The sequence below is a fragment of the Nicotiana tabacum genome, chromosome 22, assembly GCF_000715075.1.
Source record: "Nicotiana tabacum cultivar K326 chromosome 22, ASM71507v2, whole genome shotgun sequence".
NCBI classification, from domain to species: domain Eukaryota; kingdom Viridiplantae; phylum Streptophyta; class Magnoliopsida; order Solanales; family Solanaceae; genus Nicotiana; species Nicotiana tabacum.
In genome coordinates this window covers 29,511,463-29,529,477 of record NC_134101.1, presented here as the reverse complement: position 1 = coordinate 29,529,477, position 18,015 = coordinate 29,511,463, and the positions used below count along the sequence as shown (strand labels likewise).

At 33.9% G+C, this 18,015-nt stretch overlaps 1 protein-coding gene and 1 long non-coding RNA gene across 2 annotated transcripts; both read left to right on the top strand.

Annotated features, from left to right (window-relative positions):
* Positions 1-1,206: 1,206 nt before the first annotated feature.
* LOC107821516 (receptor protein-tyrosine kinase CEPR2) lies at positions 1,207-5,920 on the top strand. The gene is made up of 3 exons (XM_016647951.2): positions 1,207-1,601; positions 2,473-5,140; positions 5,266-5,920. The coding sequence occupies exons 2-3, from the start codon at positions 2,551-2,553 to the stop codon at positions 5,637-5,639; spliced, it is 2,964 nt and encodes a 987-aa protein (XP_016503437.1). The 5' UTR covers positions 1,207-1,601; positions 2,473-2,550; the 3' UTR covers positions 5,640-5,920.
* An 8,611-nt stretch (positions 5,921-14,531) lies between these two features.
* On the top strand, positions 14,532-15,612 carry LOC107821510 (uncharacterized). Its single transcript, XR_001656154.2, has 2 exons — positions 14,532-15,212; positions 15,321-15,612. It is a non-coding gene; the product is annotated as an uncharacterized LOC107821510 (long non-coding RNA).
* The last annotated feature ends 2,403 nt before the right edge of the window (positions 15,613-18,015 follow it).

Sequence of the window (18,015 nt, the reverse complement as noted above, 5' to 3'; positions counted from 1 at the left end):
TCTGTACTAGAAAGTTTATGAAGTGAGAGCAATCATATCAAAAAATTGTATGGTGTTGAATTTGTTTCAGACAAATACAGAACTGCAGTATTCATATCTCAATAATTTGGTTTGACTTTGAGTCAACCCTCCACAGCTAGATATATTGCATATATGGTCCCCATTCCCCACCAAATCTACCACCACTAGCAACCCAATAAAATGGACAAAATAATATATTGTACTATAAGAAAAGTAGTAGAAGAGGGATAGAAGGAATAGAAAAGAAAAATTAATTTCTTAATATAAAACTTATTACGAAATACTCTCACAATTAATGCGACCAATTGAGTATACTGTACTGTAAATGGTAATATAGCCATTCGACCCGTTTAAAATAATGTGGAAAAAACTTAAATGAGTATCGACCATATAAAGCATTGGTGCTCTATTTTTCCGTGATACTACTACAATTGGTTTTGCAATTTGATAAGAATATCTCTCATATCATTTAGAGATTTTTGGGATCAATGATTGTATATGTTGATATAAATTAATTAGTTATTTTTAAGAAAATCTTAGTATATCTTATATCCAATAATAATGAAAATTAATTTGTATATAATCCGTGTAACTTAATTTGTTATAGAAAGTTGTCTGCCTTATTTTCTAAGTTAATACAATAATCTCATTTGTAATGTATATAGTTATTTCTTATAATCATCCGGTATATAGGATCACTGTCCGATTAATTCATATTAGAACCACATATGATCCCTTAAAAGGAGGAAACACTCCTTACAACAAGATTTTGAATCTCATACCTTTTATTACTATGGAAAGATCTCATTCATATCTTTGTTGCTGACTCGAGTGCTTTTACACTTGTCAATATTTAATGGTTAAAATTATTTTCATGTGACCTATAGAACTATGTGTTACGGGATTCGCGGTATGAAAACAGCCGCTAATACTTTAGGATAGTATCTCTTCATTATACCCTTTGGGTAGTATTATGCATGAAGATGGGATTACTTGTACACGGGACTGATTGTTTTAATATATAAGAGTTAAAATTCTCACCAAAATGATAGTAGGTGTTAATCTCAATCAAAGTAGAATATGTGTTTTTTGGCAGTTTTAGAGGTTCTTAAAACTCTCCTTTAGAAAAGCTTCTTTATCCATTTTTTGTCACCTTCTTCTTTGCATAGCTCAGCCTTCACCTTCAGACATTGTTTCTTTCATTAATCAATGCACTAAACCCCCCCTCCCCCACCCCCCACCCCCACCCCAAACAAACCAAACACCATCATCCCCTGTCTTTTGCCTTATCTCCTCTTCTCTTCTTCCTTCTCCTTATTTTTCTTGTCTTTTCTCTAGTCTTTTTTTGCCTTCCTACTAATACCTTTTTCCTCTTACTTACTGGACTAAAACTAACAAACTCTTTCCTTTCAGAAACTTCTTTTTCTCTTTTTCAACTTTTGAATTCTTTTTGGGTATCAAAGAAAATGAAAAGTTTGAAGAGGCCAATATTTGAAGCTGCATGATTTTGTGAGAAAGAAAAACTTTCTGGCTCTGAGATTAAAACTTCAGCTTCGTAGAAACCATCATTATTATTTGAGGTAACTCATGTTCCCTTTAAGTCTTGTTCATTTATTAGTCTTAAATTCCATCATTATATATGTTTTTTCCTAAGTTTTTGCTCTTCATTATTATGTTCTAATAACTACATAAATGTCCATCAAAGTATTTGTGTGCTTGAGATTATTCTTAACAACTAAGATGCATGTTACTTGTGATTTTTTCTTAATTATTTTTGTTTTCTGGATATCTATATTTCTGTTATGGTACTTATGATTGAATTATGAGCTGTTTATTTTCTGCAATCAGTTCATTCCCCTGTTTCTTGTTTGGCTATTTTAGTACGCTAATTTTCTAGGAAAGAAGTTTCTATGTTATTGTTCATTTAAAAATAAGTTTCTAAAAGATTGTTATTAATTACAGCTATTGAATCCAAGATTTCAATCTTCTTGGTTATATTACTGTCAATTTTTTTGGGGTAAATCAGTATCTTTTCTCATAGCCTAGACAGTCTGTAAATAAGGTGAAACTATACATTTTGAGTCACGTTAAAGGGAGATAATTTTATTTTTATAGTGTAATTCACAACTAAATGAGAAATTGACATCTTAACATCAGTTTATTTCCTTCCCACCACCACCCAACAACAACCAATATGTGTATGTGTATGTATTTGGTTCTATCTTGTAATTTGGACTTCCTGTATTTGTAAGCTTTCTTTTTCTTGAACTGCAATTTTTATCTTCCTATTGGAAAAAGTATAAAAGTATATGACAAACATTTGGTTAGGTATACACCACTTCTGATAAAAGACAGCTTTTTTTGAATTGGATATATTATTGCTTTATTCATATTTTTATATACCATTTACCTTAATTTTTGGTTTCTGATTTTCCACTGTCCTCCTTTCAGCTACTTCTAGGATGGAGTGATGGACACCCATCATGGCAATAATGGAGCTCCTGATTGGATTTGTCTCCCCCTTATGAAATGACCCTTTTGCCCTTTCCAATTTCAACAATGGCCAGAATTCCAAAACTCCAAAACTCCCTCCAAATTCTTGCTATTTTCTTGTTTTTGGTTTTGTTTTTTCAGCCATCCAAGTCCTTAACTGCTGAAACTCAGGCCCTTTTACATTTCAAAGAGCAACTCAATGACCCTTTGAATTACTTGGATTCTTGGAAAGACTCAGAATCTCCTTGTAAATTCAATGGAATTACATGTGATCAAAAGACTGGTCTTGTTACTGCAATTTCCCTTGACAACAAATCCATTTCTGGGGTGATTTCCCCTTCAATATTTTCACTTCAAAGCCTCACTTCTTTAGTGCTACCTTCAAATTCTTTATCTGGGGTCCTTCCAAGTGAAATAACCAACTGCACCAATCTCAAAATCTTGAATGTCACTGGAAATAACATGAATGGAACCATACCTGATTTATCTAAGTTGACTAACTTAGAAGTTTTGGACTTGTCTATAAACTACTTTTCAGGAGAATTCCCATCTTGGGTTGGAAATTTGACTAGTTTGGTTGCACTAGGCCTAGGGGATAATGACTTTGTTGAAGGTAAAATTCCTGAGACTCTTGGGAATTTAAAGAAAGTATATTGGCTTTACTTGGCAGGCTCAAACTTGACAGGAGAAATCCCAGAATCCATTTTTGAAATGGAGGCACTAGGAACATTGGATATTTCAAGAAATCAGATTTCTGGGAATTTCCCCAAGTCTATAAACAAGCTGAAAAATTTATGGAAAATTGAGCTGTTTCAAAATAAGTTGACAGGTGAACTTCCTGTAGAACTTGCAGACCTCTCTCTTTTGCAGGAATTTGATATTTCCAGCAACCAGATGTACGGGAAGCTGCCCCCGGGAATCGGGAACCTGAAGAAGTTAACAGTGTTTCAAATGTTCAAGAATAACTTCTCTGGTGAAATTCCTTCTGGTTTTGGAGAAATGCAGCATCTTGATGCCTTTTCTGTGTACAGGAACAGTTTTTCTGGGGCATTTCCAGCAAATCTTGGTCGGTTTTCGCCCCTGAATAGCATAGACATATCTGAAAACAAATTTAGTGGTGCATTCCCAAAATACTTGTGCCAAAATGGCAACTTGCAGTTTTTGCTAGCTGTCGAAAACAGTTTCTCAGGAGAGTTTCCAAGTACTTATTCCTCCTGCAAGCCTTTACAGAGATTGAGGGTCAATAATAATCAACTTTCTGGGAAAATATCTGATGGTGTATGGGGACTTCCAAATGTGTTGATGCTGGATTTCAGTGACAATAAGTTCAGTGGAACTGTATCTCCTGAAATTGGGGCTGCTACTAGCTTGAATCAGTTGGTGTTATCAAATAACAGATTTTCAGGTGAGATTCCAAAAGAACTTGGAAAACTCACACAATTGGAAAGAATGTACTTGGATAACAATGAATTCTCGGGCGCAATACCTTCTGAACTTGGTAAACTTAAGCAACTTTCATCTTTGCATTTGGAGAAGAACTCGTTCTCAGGGGCAATCCCATCGGAATTGGCTGAATTTCGTAGACTTGCAGACCTGAATCTTGCTTCAAATCTTCTTACAGGTAGCATTCCCAATTCCTTATCAACAATGACATCTTTGAACTCTCTGAATCTTTCACACAACAGACTCACCGGTAAAATACCAACTAGCTTGGACAATCTGAAGCTGTCGTCGTTAGATCTCTCTGACAACCAGCTATCAGGAGAAGTTTTATTGGATCTTTTAACAATGGGAGGAGATAAGGCATTTGCTGATAACAAGGGACTTTGTGTTGACGAAAGCATCAAATTCTCAATGAACTCAGGCTTGGGGGGTTGTGGCGGAAAGGCTGCTCAACACAAGTTAAACAAACTAGTTGTGTTTTGCATTGTGTTGCTTTCCTTATCTGTTTTAATGGGCGGTTTATTGCTCGTCAGTTACCTAAACTACAAGCATAGTCATGAAACAGATCCTGAAGAACAACAGGAGGAAGCCAAGGGAACAAATCCAAAATGGAAGCTAGAGAACTTCCACCATGTGGAATTTGATGCAGATGATGTTTGTGGTTTCGACGAGGACAATTTGATTGGAAGTGGAGGTACAGGAAAAGTTTATCGGTTAGACTTGAAGAAAGGTTGTGGAACAGTAGCTGTGAAGCAGCTGTGGAAAGGGAATGGTGTGAAAGTATTGACAAGGGAAATGGAAATTTTGGGGAAAATCAGGCACAGAAATATAGTAAAGTTGTATGCAAGTCTAATGAAAGAAGGTTCAAATTTCTTGGTTTTCGAGTACATGCCAAATGGTAATCTTTTCGAGGCACTACACCGAGAGATCAAGGCTGGCAAGCCGGAATTAGATTGGTACCAGAGATATAAAATAGCACTCGGAGCTGCAAAGGGAATTGCTTATCTGCACCATGATTGTTGCCCTCCTATTATTCATAGAGATATTAAATCAACCAACATTCTACTTGATGAGGATTATGAAGCAAAAATTTCAGATTTTGGGGTTGCAAAAGTCTCCGAAATTTCTTCTAGGGGATCCGAGCTCAGTTGTTTTGCAGGCACTCATGGTTACATGGCTCCTGGTAAGTTTCAAGAAAACCAGAAGTTGAATGACCATTTTTGCTTTTCTTGTTACTTATTCATTTGTGAATTTGCATGCATGTTGATAACCTTCTAACATTAACCTTTTTATTTGTTTGCCTGACAGAAATGGCATATACTCTCAGAGTAACAGAAAAGAGCGACATTTACAGCTTTGGCGTCGTGCTATTGGAACTAGTAACTGGAAGAAAACCAATAGAAGATACATTTGGAGAAGGAAAAGACTTGGTCTACTGGACCTCAACTCATTTAAATGACAAGGAAAGCATTGTGAAAGTTCTTGATCAGAAGGTGGTTTCTGAACTTGTTCAGGAAGACATGATCAAAGTGTTGAGAATCGCCACACTTTGTACAACGAAGCTTCCTAATTTGCGCCCCAACATGAAAGAAGTTGTCAAGTTGCTTGTTGATGCTGAACCTTGGACATTTAGGTCTTCAAGCAAATCTGAAAAAAAGGGGCACAATTTTTCTGAGGTCTAGTTTCCCTCTGTGGTTTTTTTCCCTGTTGATAGTTGCTATGTAGTACTATAATTCTCAAGTTAGTTTTAGGTATCTGATATACATAAAATTATCCTATCTGAAATGATATTCCACTTTCTTTGTGTAAAAGTAAAAGTTGAATTGTGTAAAATGAAATGTATCTTTTGCTGTTGTGGCTGGAAAGTTGAGAGGTTCAATTGATCTGTACTGTGGAAGTTAAAATGTACATGGTTAAGGAACTTTTGTTTTAACTTTGAAAGTGAAGTTTTTATAATTCTTAACATTGGTCCATATTAATTATTTTCTTACTGTTACTTCTATATAATCTACTAAAGGATGAAGATAACTTTCCTCCTCTGCCTTAATAGAGAGGGAGGGAGAGGAAAACAAGAAACAAAGCATGAATATTGAGAGATCCAAGAAGTTATAATAATGCCATGTTACAGCTTCAATTAAGGAAGGAAAAACAAGGTTAATAAGTCTATCTTTAACATTGAAGATAAAACCCTCATTGAAAAAGACACATTACAAATAAATGGTCTGGCAAAAACTTGATGTAGTTTTCCTTTTACTACTACTTGTCTATACCTGAACATCTCGACAGACTTATATACGAGGAGGGCAATCAATAATACAAAATCCATTCAATTAAAAAAATATCCATTACTATGTTTAATGTGATCCTCAGTATTTCTAGTGTTTAATCATACAGATTTTTCCTGCTTTCTATGCTGCCGCGGTTCCAATTTTTCCTTGCTTTGCTACAAGAAGTTGTGTAAATATACCATCAATCTGAGCAAATACCTCCTGCTTGGTTACGATCCCATCCACCTGATATTGAAATAACTCAGAACCAGAAGCGGATCCAGGATTTAAACATGACAGATGCAATCTTTATGTTCTTACCGATTAATCCATTGTAATTTTTGGATTATGATTTCAAACTTATTTTGAAATTTTAGTACGAATCCACATATATATCTTATCTACATCCTTCACTGCTCTGGACAGAAAGAAAGAAGGTAGAAGTTTAACATTGAGAAATGATAAAAAGAAAGGACATACAGTACCCTTGTTCAGTGAAGAAAAAAGATCTCCTTGATTAAGTACATTTGCTTTCACTTTGTTTGGCATGAATGGAGAACAAAAAAAGATTTACTCTTCCTTTCGTCCAATTGAGGAAACCAAAGAATAGTGTTGAATAAGGTGTATTAGTAATGTTGGTATTAGTAATGCTAGTATTAGTTATGCTGAGATTACTTCTTATCCACTGTTTGGTTTGGTGTCACTACTAGAAATTCGGTCAAAATCGACCGCGGCCAACCGACCAACTTCGGTCAGTCAAAAAAACGACCGAAGTCAGTCGGTTTTTTAAATTTTTTTTTTTTTATTTTTTTTACATAACCGACCAACTTCGGTCGGTTTTTTCGGCAGGTTTTTTCTTTTTGGGTCGTTTGTGAAATTTAGTTGACCGACCGAAATCGGTCGGAAATTGCGACCGACTTCGGTCGCTATTTATTACCAACCAGTCTAATTTTGACGGATTAAAGTCGGTCGAAAATCGGTCGGTTTTTCCAATTTTTCGACCGATATTGGTATGTATTTCTAGACGGTTTTAGGCAGTTTTCTAGTAATGTGTATTAAAACATTACATAATTGCTAAAAAAAATTGATTGTTTACAAAAATATCCTCCACGTTCATTTAACTTTGTACACTATTTTTATTGCAATAGTTTTATTACCCTCCACATTCTTTATTCTCTACAAAGCAAACCTTTTTTTTATGGGTGTGCAAAATTAAAAGAGAAAACTAGTTGAAATATTAAAGTTAAAAGAGAAGAAAAATTTAATTGATATAACATATAATACAAAATACATATACTTTGAACGAATTCAAAATCAAATTTAGTATTAAATATGATATAATTTTGATTATAATGCTAAAGGGGAAAAGCTAATTAAAATATCACAATATAAAAATATACAATATATGGCAGAAAGTATTTGGAATAGGTTTTGATGGATTTGAAGGACAATTATGTATGTAACCATATTTATGTAAGTACTAAAAAGTAAAAACTCTTCCGTTACTAATACCATGATTTGCTATGTATTAATTATACTTGCATTATTCTTTTCAATACCAAGGGATTAGTAATGTACAAAACTAATACTTATATTGTTTTTTTCTAATACCTCCTACCAAACGACTCATACAACTGATAGGGATGGATCAACCTGGATGAACCGGTAAATCAGTAACATTAGACATTTTATAACCTAATTATTACTCTTTGTCAATTAGAAAATGACACTTCTTTCTTCTTCAACCAAGTACTCATTCCATTCTACATTGTTTTTATTGAAATGATAACTTACATTTTCATTTTATCAATGCATTCTAGTAGTAGCTTAATCGTTGATATAATTAAAAGGAAGACTTAGAGCATCAAGCACCAGTGGTAGAATAGTACCCTGCCACGGTACAGACCCGGGTTCGATTCCCGGCTGGTGCACATAGAGAGTGCTATGATGATAATTGCGCCACAGGTGAGAACTTTGGGTCTTCACTAAGTCTGATATCAGACGATAGAATAGCGCTTCTGAGCCTCCCTTTTTTTTCCCCCTTAGATTGTTCAACAATTTTATCATTTCCAATGTATAAAGAAATTTCAAAGTACATTTTCTTCTCCAACTCAATATTTTGACACTTTTTATATCAGTTGAGGTTCATTGTCACAAGTTAGTGTGATACAAAAAATATAATCAAACAATAAATAAGTTTGCTTTAGAACAAGAATTGAAGAACATATAGAAATGAGGTATTTAGCTTTTCCTCTGCCATAATCTCCGAGTATATATATATATATATATATGTTTCTGGCCGAAGGGCCTTATAACTCTTCCTCCACGAATGATCTTTGTAACTCTCTCCCTTACTCTTTTCACCTATCGTTTATTCTTGCTCCTTTAGTCTAATAATGGTACTCTCTTTAATTAAATTTTATATGAAATCGTTAACAATTTCTTTAATTACGAGCTATTATGCAATTTTCCCCCAAAAATGCAATTTCTGAATACCTTTTATTACTAAAATTTACTTTTAAAAATTAAAGAAAATTTACATCTTCTTTTTCATCTAAATTTAAATTATTTGTACGTTGTACATCGTGAGATAGTGGACTTATCTAAACTAAAAATAGTTTTATAAACATTTAAAACCAATGATTTTTAATTTTTTTTATATATTTTAAAATAATCTTAAAAGTATTACAAGTCACAATAATTAAAAAAAGGGCAGCTCAATGCACTAAGTTCACGCTATGTGTGGGGTCCGGGAAAGGGCCGGACCACAAGGATCTATTGTATGCAGTCTTACCCTGCATTTTTGCAAGAAGCTATTTCCACGGTTCGAACCTATAACCTCCTGGTCACATGAGAGCAACTTTATCAGTTACGCCAAAGCTTCCATTCGAAATCATAATAATTAATAATTTTATTTTTTTAAGTTATTTGCAAAAATTGGTCAAAAAATAACTTATTTTATGCCCTAAATAATAATTGTACGAAACAAAAAGAGTATATACCAGTAACAACTTGTTTGGATTGTTGTTATTTATTGTATCGTATTGTACTGTTATCCCAAAATAATATTTGTTTTGATTGATTCATTAAAGTTGGTTGTATTGTATTGTTAAATCCAATATTTCGGAATAATGAAAAGTCCAATTTTTTAAACAACCGATTTGGTGTGGTGGAATTGTTTACATTTTTCTTTCCAATTATGCCCTAACTTATTACTCCATAATTTTATTTTACCCTTTATCTTTATTTAATTTAACTTCAAATCTCCCACCTATAACTTACTTTGTCTTTGTCCCTTTTTTTCCAAAACTTATGCCGCTTCCAACTCAAACGTAAAATTGCTAATTTTGTTCCATTAATTTTCTAGAATTTGCATGAATTTAATTGCTTAATCTATTTATAAAACATATTTTTAGTGATAAATTGGTAGAAAAGGATTTTTTAAAATTATTTTTATGCGTAATTTTTGATAAATTTAATATTTAAACAATTGAGGGTAGTAAACTTATCAGTTAACCAAACAGAAAAATATTATTTAATAACAACAAATAATACGATGTATCCAAACATTATATTTATCAAATAATATAATATAATACATTATAAAACTATGAGTGACAACTATCTAAACAAGTTATAAGGAAAATCAGTTTTATAGTTACAACCAATTTATTTAGATTTTTATGTACTCCATAAAAGAACAAAGACTGAGAAAGGGAAATAAAAGAGAGAGAGGAGAGAGAGAGAGAAGGGGCTAGAATCGGAACAATGGCCACACGGACGAGACATATTGCACCGCCGGCGACCGGAACGGGGACGATAACCCTAACCCTAGAAAACCAATCAGAATCCGCACCCTCGTCATCATCATCATCATCATCATCATCACAAGTACCGCAACGACCAATCGAAACCCTAACATTGAAACTGAAGCCAAAGAAGAGAGTATCATGGAAAGCTGGGACAGTGGACAATGAATTCCTCAACAAGAAAAGTTCCAAAAAATGTTGCATTTTCCACAAAGAAAAGCCTTTTGATGAAGACGATAGCGATGATGATGACGAAGAAAATGACCCATCTAAGAAGAGTCATCATCATGATCATTGTTGTTCTAAACAGGATCATGGTGGAGAAGCAAGTACCAGTTATTCTGAACATCATTAATTTATTTTCACTTGTAAGTTCTGTTTTAACTTTTTATTAAGAAGGAAAAATACATTTTTGGGGTAAATTGGTATTATTGGAGTTGTTCTGTTTGGATTTCGAAAGTGATTGTCATTTTAGGTTTCAATGGACATGAAATTGAAGAATTGATATTCTGTTATAGTAGTATTTTTTTGGTTGTTAAGAAGGAAGAAGAATGTTGTTTTTTGGGGGCGATTTTGATTATTTGGTAGAATTGGAGATGTTTTGTGTTCAAAGTTGGAATTTTGAGGGATTTGATTGGGATTTATGTTTCTATGGAAATGAAGAATTTATATTTCTGCATTATGCTTGAAGTTTGTTAAGGTTATATTGGAAGAATATTATTTTCTTTCTTATCCACGTTAATTTTTTGTGTTCTCCGCTGATTGTCTTAAAATAAAAAAATGATAAAAGGGATCTTTTTAAAAATGGTAGTAACTTTGTGTAAACCCGCATAAAGATGGAGGGTTGTGGTTTTGATGGCCAGAGGGTTGCAGTAGGTTGATAGCTGGTGTAAAGATGGAGTCGTTTGAATACTCTACATTGGGATGTTCCCATCTAAGCATGCAGAAATGTATTGAGTGGAACTGTTACAATGGATTCATATAGCTATGCCATCTAATTTGGGATTGAGGTTAGTTGATTGATATGGGGGTTGGGGGGGGGTGGGTGGGTGTGTGTGTGTGTGTGTGTGTGTTAGTGTTCTTAGATAGATGTTTTCTTAAATCAGCAGTCAAGACCAGAAAATATTGTTAGTGAATCTTCCTAATTAGTGTTGATATCTGGACTTGCAGTATTAAGCACTACAAAGAAGTTGATGACTCTTTGGAGCTAAAGCACTGTCATGGAGCTTGATAAGAGAACTCTGTGCTGAAGAGTTTGAACTTTACCATTCACTATTTAGTGCAAAGCTAGCACATCCCCTATAAGAAAGGTAAAAGAAAAAGGAAGGAAAGATAAAGAAACTTGCGGAAAATTCTGCAAATCACAGTAACACTATTTTTTTTTTTTTTAAAAGGATTTTGCATTTTGCTTCCAACTTGCTAGAACTTTTTTCAATTTATCCTTAAGGATTGCTGGTGTGTGTATTCAGTATGAGTAAAGGGTATCTCATGTTTTTCGTGTTTTCTTGTTTACTTAGAGATCATAAGTTTTCCTATGGTTTGTGCAAAAATTTGTAAACTACAATATACGTGCTTCATAGGAAGATTATAAAAGTACTCTCTTTCAAACTTTACAGGCATCTCAATGATATGCCAAAGGAATTTGGTAGATGTTCAAGAATTATATGGAATTCTGAAAGATGTACACACCTTATTTGATTTCATCATCTTGTTCAGATAGTATAGGCGTTCTTACTTTTTATGTGTGTTCTGTGATCATTATTGTCAACATGAATGCACGTCCTTGGTGCTTCTGTTGATCAATTAAAATATTTTTATTTACTAAAGTAAAAGATAAATGTTGCAATCTCATCCAATTTTTCCAATTTGGTTCTTGATTTTAGAAATCGAGATTTAATTACTGAGGGTATCCTAATTCAGCAACCGCAGTGGAGATGCTAATTTGATAAAAAGCAGACTGTTTACGGAATGTTGCTCAAGAACCTATATAAAGAATCTCTGATGTTGGTGGACCAATCTTGATGAGATAAGATAGTTCCAAACAGCCTTGACCATTTGTCAAGAAGCTTTTGATCAGATCATTAGCTAATTAGTATATTTGTATATGATTGAGGCTTCTTAGGTTATCTAATTAGCATTAGACGATGCTTACTGAGATTAATAAACAGTTCCGTCTCCTATAGATAAAATTTTCTCTTCTCATCCTATATTTTTGCTTATGGTATTAATTTGGGCGATGCTTACCAAGATTAAAGAAATGCTTCCTCACCCGTAGATAAAATTTTCCCTTTTCGTCCTATATTTGCTTCTGGTAACAGCAGAAAGTGGCTGTGTGGATCAACCTTTGGTTATGGTAACATAGCAGCAACCTACTGCTTCAGTTGTATCCCATGAAAGAAGTTTTATGGCTGATGGATCAGCTTGATAGTCAAAATCTCTGTGCAACTGGAACTTCAAATGACCAATGAAAGGGTATACCTTGTTTGTTTGCTCAGGTACATAAAAGTATGTTTTAGCTCGCCTTAGTGGGTAGAGTTACTCGTTACATCGTTACATACCTGGTGTAATAGCATGAACGTTTGCCTCATTCTATGGTTTCTACATGGGGAAGTACTTGTGCCTGAATCTCCACCCAAGAGGTGAATTGTTTTGCTGCAACTTGTACTGTTGTGTAAGATAGAGGTGGTTTTTTATCTTTGAAATGAAAGACTTGATCAATATCCAATTGATGAAAATACTACTGTATTTTTCTTCATATCTGGGCATCCTGTCTAAATTCTGAAACTGGTTTTGGGGTTGGCGAAAGTTATAATGCTGCCAAATGAAACACAGACCCTTCCCGTGAATGCTGTTTTTGCATTTCTGGAACCAGTACAGAAACATGTGCATTTTACATTGCTTGCCTTGGTGTTAATTGCTGCTATAGAGATGGGTGTGTCTCTCTTATAACATTGCCACTTCTCTTTTTCTCTAATTATTGATAAACCAAAGGATAAAATCAACACATAATCGCTTGTATTATTTTTTTTAAAGGGTGCATTTGCCGCTATTCCTGATGAGATATTCTTTACACAAAAATATTGAAGATGCGAATGGAAACTGCAAAGCTCTCCATAACCATAGTTCTTTAGTAGGCATCTTGGTCGTTAATGGCCTCCGAGTTTTTTTTTTCCTTAGCTTGTGATTTAGCAGTAAAGATCAAGAAATAATGCTAGATGAATCTTTTTAGAACCAACGTTTATATTTTGACCTTATTAAGAAAATTTCTGAAAAATAACCCTGCTCCAGAATTTTAAAGTATGCTGTCAGAAATATAGTGGAAAGCGGGATTTGGGGTAGATGCATGTCACGAGTTCGGATCATACTTTGAACCAAATTTGGTATTTAAGTTGGGGAGGGGTAGAGGAATTGATTTCGAGTTTGGAAATGGTAAATATTAAATTTTGAATATCTTGATTATACAAAAATGGAAAGGTAATCGGAATGCTTTATTTTTTAAACAGCCACAGTATCGCGCATTCCAATATCCCGATTCCCAAATACTTAGAAGGGACGCAATCCGTACAAAGCCAACCATCACTGCAATCATTATCGGTGGAACAACGGGTTAAACAAGTTATTAAGTGCAAGTTTAGTGAAATCAATTTTCTTTTGATGACCACTGCAATCTCCTGGGGTACTTCTCGTAACGCCATCACTTGTATTTTTAGCAACCAAGTGAAATTAACTGCACATCGCAAACATAACAAATAGTAGAATTATACACATGCATACATGCATTTGATTTTCAAAAAAGAGAAAAATATATAGTAATGTCATGAACCATTAGTTGTAAGTTTGTAACAAAGAGCGCAATTAAGAAAAAATGCGAGGCTGAGTGGTAGACGTCCTCCTGCTGCCATGTTCACACAAATTAAACTTGGTTTAGAGATAATCAAGAGTGTGTTAATGGTGCTTTCCATTCTTAATGAAAGCTGAATTTATATTCCTGTATCCTTAATTAGTTTAAATTGTTAATAACTAATTACACTTGTAAGTACGTAATTTTTGACTAGCGCAATGTTTAAAAGTAGTATTTATTATTTTCAGTTTAATAGGATTTCAGTCAACTTTTAATTTTAATTTTAAAAAAAACATAAGTTTAAAAATACAAAAAAAAATAATTTTATAATACTTCTTCTCCTATACAACAACAACAACAACCCAGTATAATCTCACTAGTGGGGTCTGGGGAGGGTAGTGTGTACGCAAACCTTACCCCTACCATGAGGTCGAGAGGCTGTTTCCAATAGACCATCGGCATCCTTCCCTCCAAGAACTCCCCACCTTGCTCTTGGGGTGACTCGAACTCACAACCTCTTGGTCGAAAGTGGAGGTTGCTTATTATCAGAGAAACCCCTCTTCTCCTATTAATTAGTATATTTTGGTAGTATTTTTATTTTTTATTTTTTATTTTTTTTATTTTTTGTTCAATGAGAAAGAATTGAATTTGGGCCAATTGGGAGCTCATTTTCTGATTTTAGTGGCCCAGTAAGACAAATGTCATTCTTCCCGATTGATTTTAGCCCAAATCCTTTTCTCACCCATAAAACCCCTCCCTTAATCATAGCCATTGATCGACTTTCATCTAAGGGCCACTATTAATTCTAACACCCCAATATAACACAAGAGGAGCTAACCTAATTCCTAAGGTTAGAACGGCCGCACACACCTCTGAAAAAACAATCTCCAAGACTCACCCCTCCCCCTTCAGATCTTCAAAAAAAAATTAAAAATCTCTTCAAGGTAAAATCCAAAGATCCTAAGATAAAGAAAGCTGACCGCATCTCCCTTCATCAAGAACGAAAGTCCACCAGCCTAGTTCCAAGGCAGCAGTCGTCCCCCTCATTTTGAGATCTTCAACCCACCCACCCCCCACCCCCCACATACGATAGGGAAATAGCACGAGAGAACAAAGAGAGGAGATCTGGGGAGAAATTCCGTTTCCATCTTCTTTTGGCTCAAACCAGATTATACTATACTTGAGAGGTCCGTTCGAGTCGAGGTTGTGGTTGAAATTCATCGGTGAAGGTTCGTGGTATAGGTCCTGGTCACGATTGATTTCGTATGCTAATTTGAAGCTCCTCTTCGTTGTAAACATTGAAAAATTTCAGCAATAGAAGATCTTCATCTATAAAAGGTTCATCATTTTCTTAACCGTTGTTTACATTGCTGCTCTTTCACCATGTTTCCTTCTGATTTGTATATCATATTTTGATTGTCTACCTTCAATGATTCATTGTTCTAGGTTTGTTTTATTTGATTTGAGTGAATACCGGTTGGTGATTAACTAGTCAGTCCATCTTGGCTCATGAAATTTGGAAGGTTGGCTGAATTATATTGATGGAATTAAACCTCTGTTGCTCGCTTCGTTTTTAAAAACTATTGTACATTAGATCAAAAAATAAAATTCGGAGCAGGGGACTTCAAAGTTAGTTATTAGTGATTGATATAGTGGTTGTATATGTGGCTTATCTTGTTTTTTGGTTAAGATATGAGATTTTGTTTTAGATCAAAAATGGCTTATCTCGTTTTCTTTAGTGTAACTACTAGTATTTATTTTTATTTTCCTAATTCATTAACTTAAGTGTGAATATGAAAAATCAAGGGTGGCCACAGATAACTATTGAAATAATTCTAGTTTCCATAACTACGGGCCTTTACAATAATCTCATATTAGTATAGAATAAATAATCACTCTTGAATACTGTAGTTTGTTTTAGGCACAATTAATGAATCATCGTGGCCACGAGTACGGTTCCCGTGGCATGGTCACGATACGTAAATCCCATTCGGGTGTGCATTTCATGTGACCCGACCACAACTTCTAATAATAATAAAAAATAAACATGTCGTAAATCGTGGATGCATTTCATGTGGCGCGGTTTGCAACATGTACCAAATGACAAGTGCACAATATCGCGACTTGTTCAACTAAATTTCATAAGTATTAAAAGCAGTTAAAAAGTAAAAATGCACAATAGGTTTTAAATATGTAATAAATCAGATAATTAGGCTAAGTATTAATTGTTAAGCGACCGTGCTAAAACCACGAAACTCGGGAGTGCCTCACACCTTCTCTCGGGTTAACAGAATTCCTTACCCGGTCTTCTGTGTTCGCGGACTACAAATAGAGTCAAATTTTTTCGATTTGGGATTTAAAATAAACGGGTGACTTGGGACACCATAAATTATTCCAAGTGACGACTCTGATAAATATACAATCTCATTTCGAAAAACGTCACTTTAATTGGAAAAACTCCCTTATCTCATATTCCCTCGAAAAAAAGGAGGTGTGACAACACTAATTATTATTATTTTTTAAAAAAATGAAAGAAGAAAGAATAGCACCAAAGTAGGCGAAAGCTCCTGCAGCGGCGTAGCATTTGGCACATTCGCACTTTCTTTCTGCTTTTATCACATGCCACTAATGTTTTTTTTTTCTTCTCCCTATCACGTTTTATATTGACGATGTTAAAAAAAGTACTTATAAAAATTGCTCATCTTAAAAAATTATAAATAATTTTTCATGATAAATATTGGTTTTGAAAAAAGGTAGTAAGTGTTAGTGCAAAAAATGGTTAGAAGATTGGTTTATATATACTTAATTTAACTCTGAAAATGCTATTAAAATTTTGTCCGATATACTTGACTTCTAATTATGCAAGTGTGACCCATGAAGTTTACTCCCTCCACTCCAATTACCAAAGGATTTTTTTCGTTGATGGTGATTTTTCATATGTATTTTAAATATTTTGAATTGTTAATTATTATGACTTATAGTACTTTTTAGATAGTTTTTCAATAAATTTTTTTTTCAAAACACGTCCGAATTCACGATTAAAATTAAGAAACTTGACACTCAAAACCCGAATTGTGAAACATAAATTGGGGCGAAGGGAATAGTAAATTATTTTTTTTTACTTTTCACAAAGAATAAATTGGTAAAATTATTTCGATTTCTCCTTTTTTTAATCTTCTCATTTTTTCTTCTCCAACTAATAAAAAGCCAAGTACACAAACTATTTAATTTGTTTTTTCCAGCTTTATCCTTACCGTTCTATTCTCCCCTTGTTTTTCTTTCCTTTTCCTTCACTAAACTAAACAATAAAGCTCCACATATTCTTAATCTCTTTTTAGTCTTTTTTAACATCGATAAAAACAATAATAAATGTGTCGGGATCTAAAACTGCAGTGATTTATGAGGACAAATTAAAAGAAGATTCACAAAACTACTGATTGAAATATCACATTACGAAGAAATTCCCCCATTATCAAGCACGTGACTTTTCTGTCCTAATTATAAGCAAGTAATATTATTAAAAACTTATCCGTACACATGTTTACAATAATCCAATAAATACGTCATATGTTTTCATATACATTGTTATTATTGAACCATATTAAGGTTCCGAAAGTTATTAAGTTTACTTACTTGGAAGAATGTGGAAACAAAGTCTTAAGGACCAAAAAAATTCCGATTTGAAACATAACTAAAAAGAGAAATTAACACAATGTAACAGTTATTGTAACCTTTCAAAAAAAAGGTTTGAGGACGGGTGATGTTCTCAAGTTCCTTTTTCAGAAAAAGATACTTGTTGCTAATATGTTTTATCCAAACTTGGGAACAAAGATAGCAAGAAACATACAGCGAATGATTAATGAAATCCAAGGCAACTAATAACAGAGGTGAAAGATCATGTTTTCACCTAAATGCTCTTTCCCTGGAAATCCTGTAAGATGACATCTGGAAGACGATTCGGTATGACTAAATATGGAACATAACTACCTGACGATATCTACAATTAGATATCCTAATTACATCAAAATATGGCCTAAGATATTGATCAACCTCCATATATTGCTCATAAGTTGGCTACAAGCCTCCAACAACTCAAATCGTCAAATAGTTTTACATGCTAGACCATTCAACTTTATTCTTA

Bases quoted from the DNA above. Each gene is read 5' to 3' on its own strand.
- LOC107821516 (XM_016647951.2), top strand. From the start codon at position 2,551: ATGACCCTTTTGCCCTTTCCAATTTCAACAATGGCCAGAATTCCAAAA. The intron at 5,141-5,265 runs GTAAGTTTCAAG...TTTGCCTGACAG, and splicing joins TCATGGTTACATGGCTCCTG to AAATGGCATATACTCTCAGA.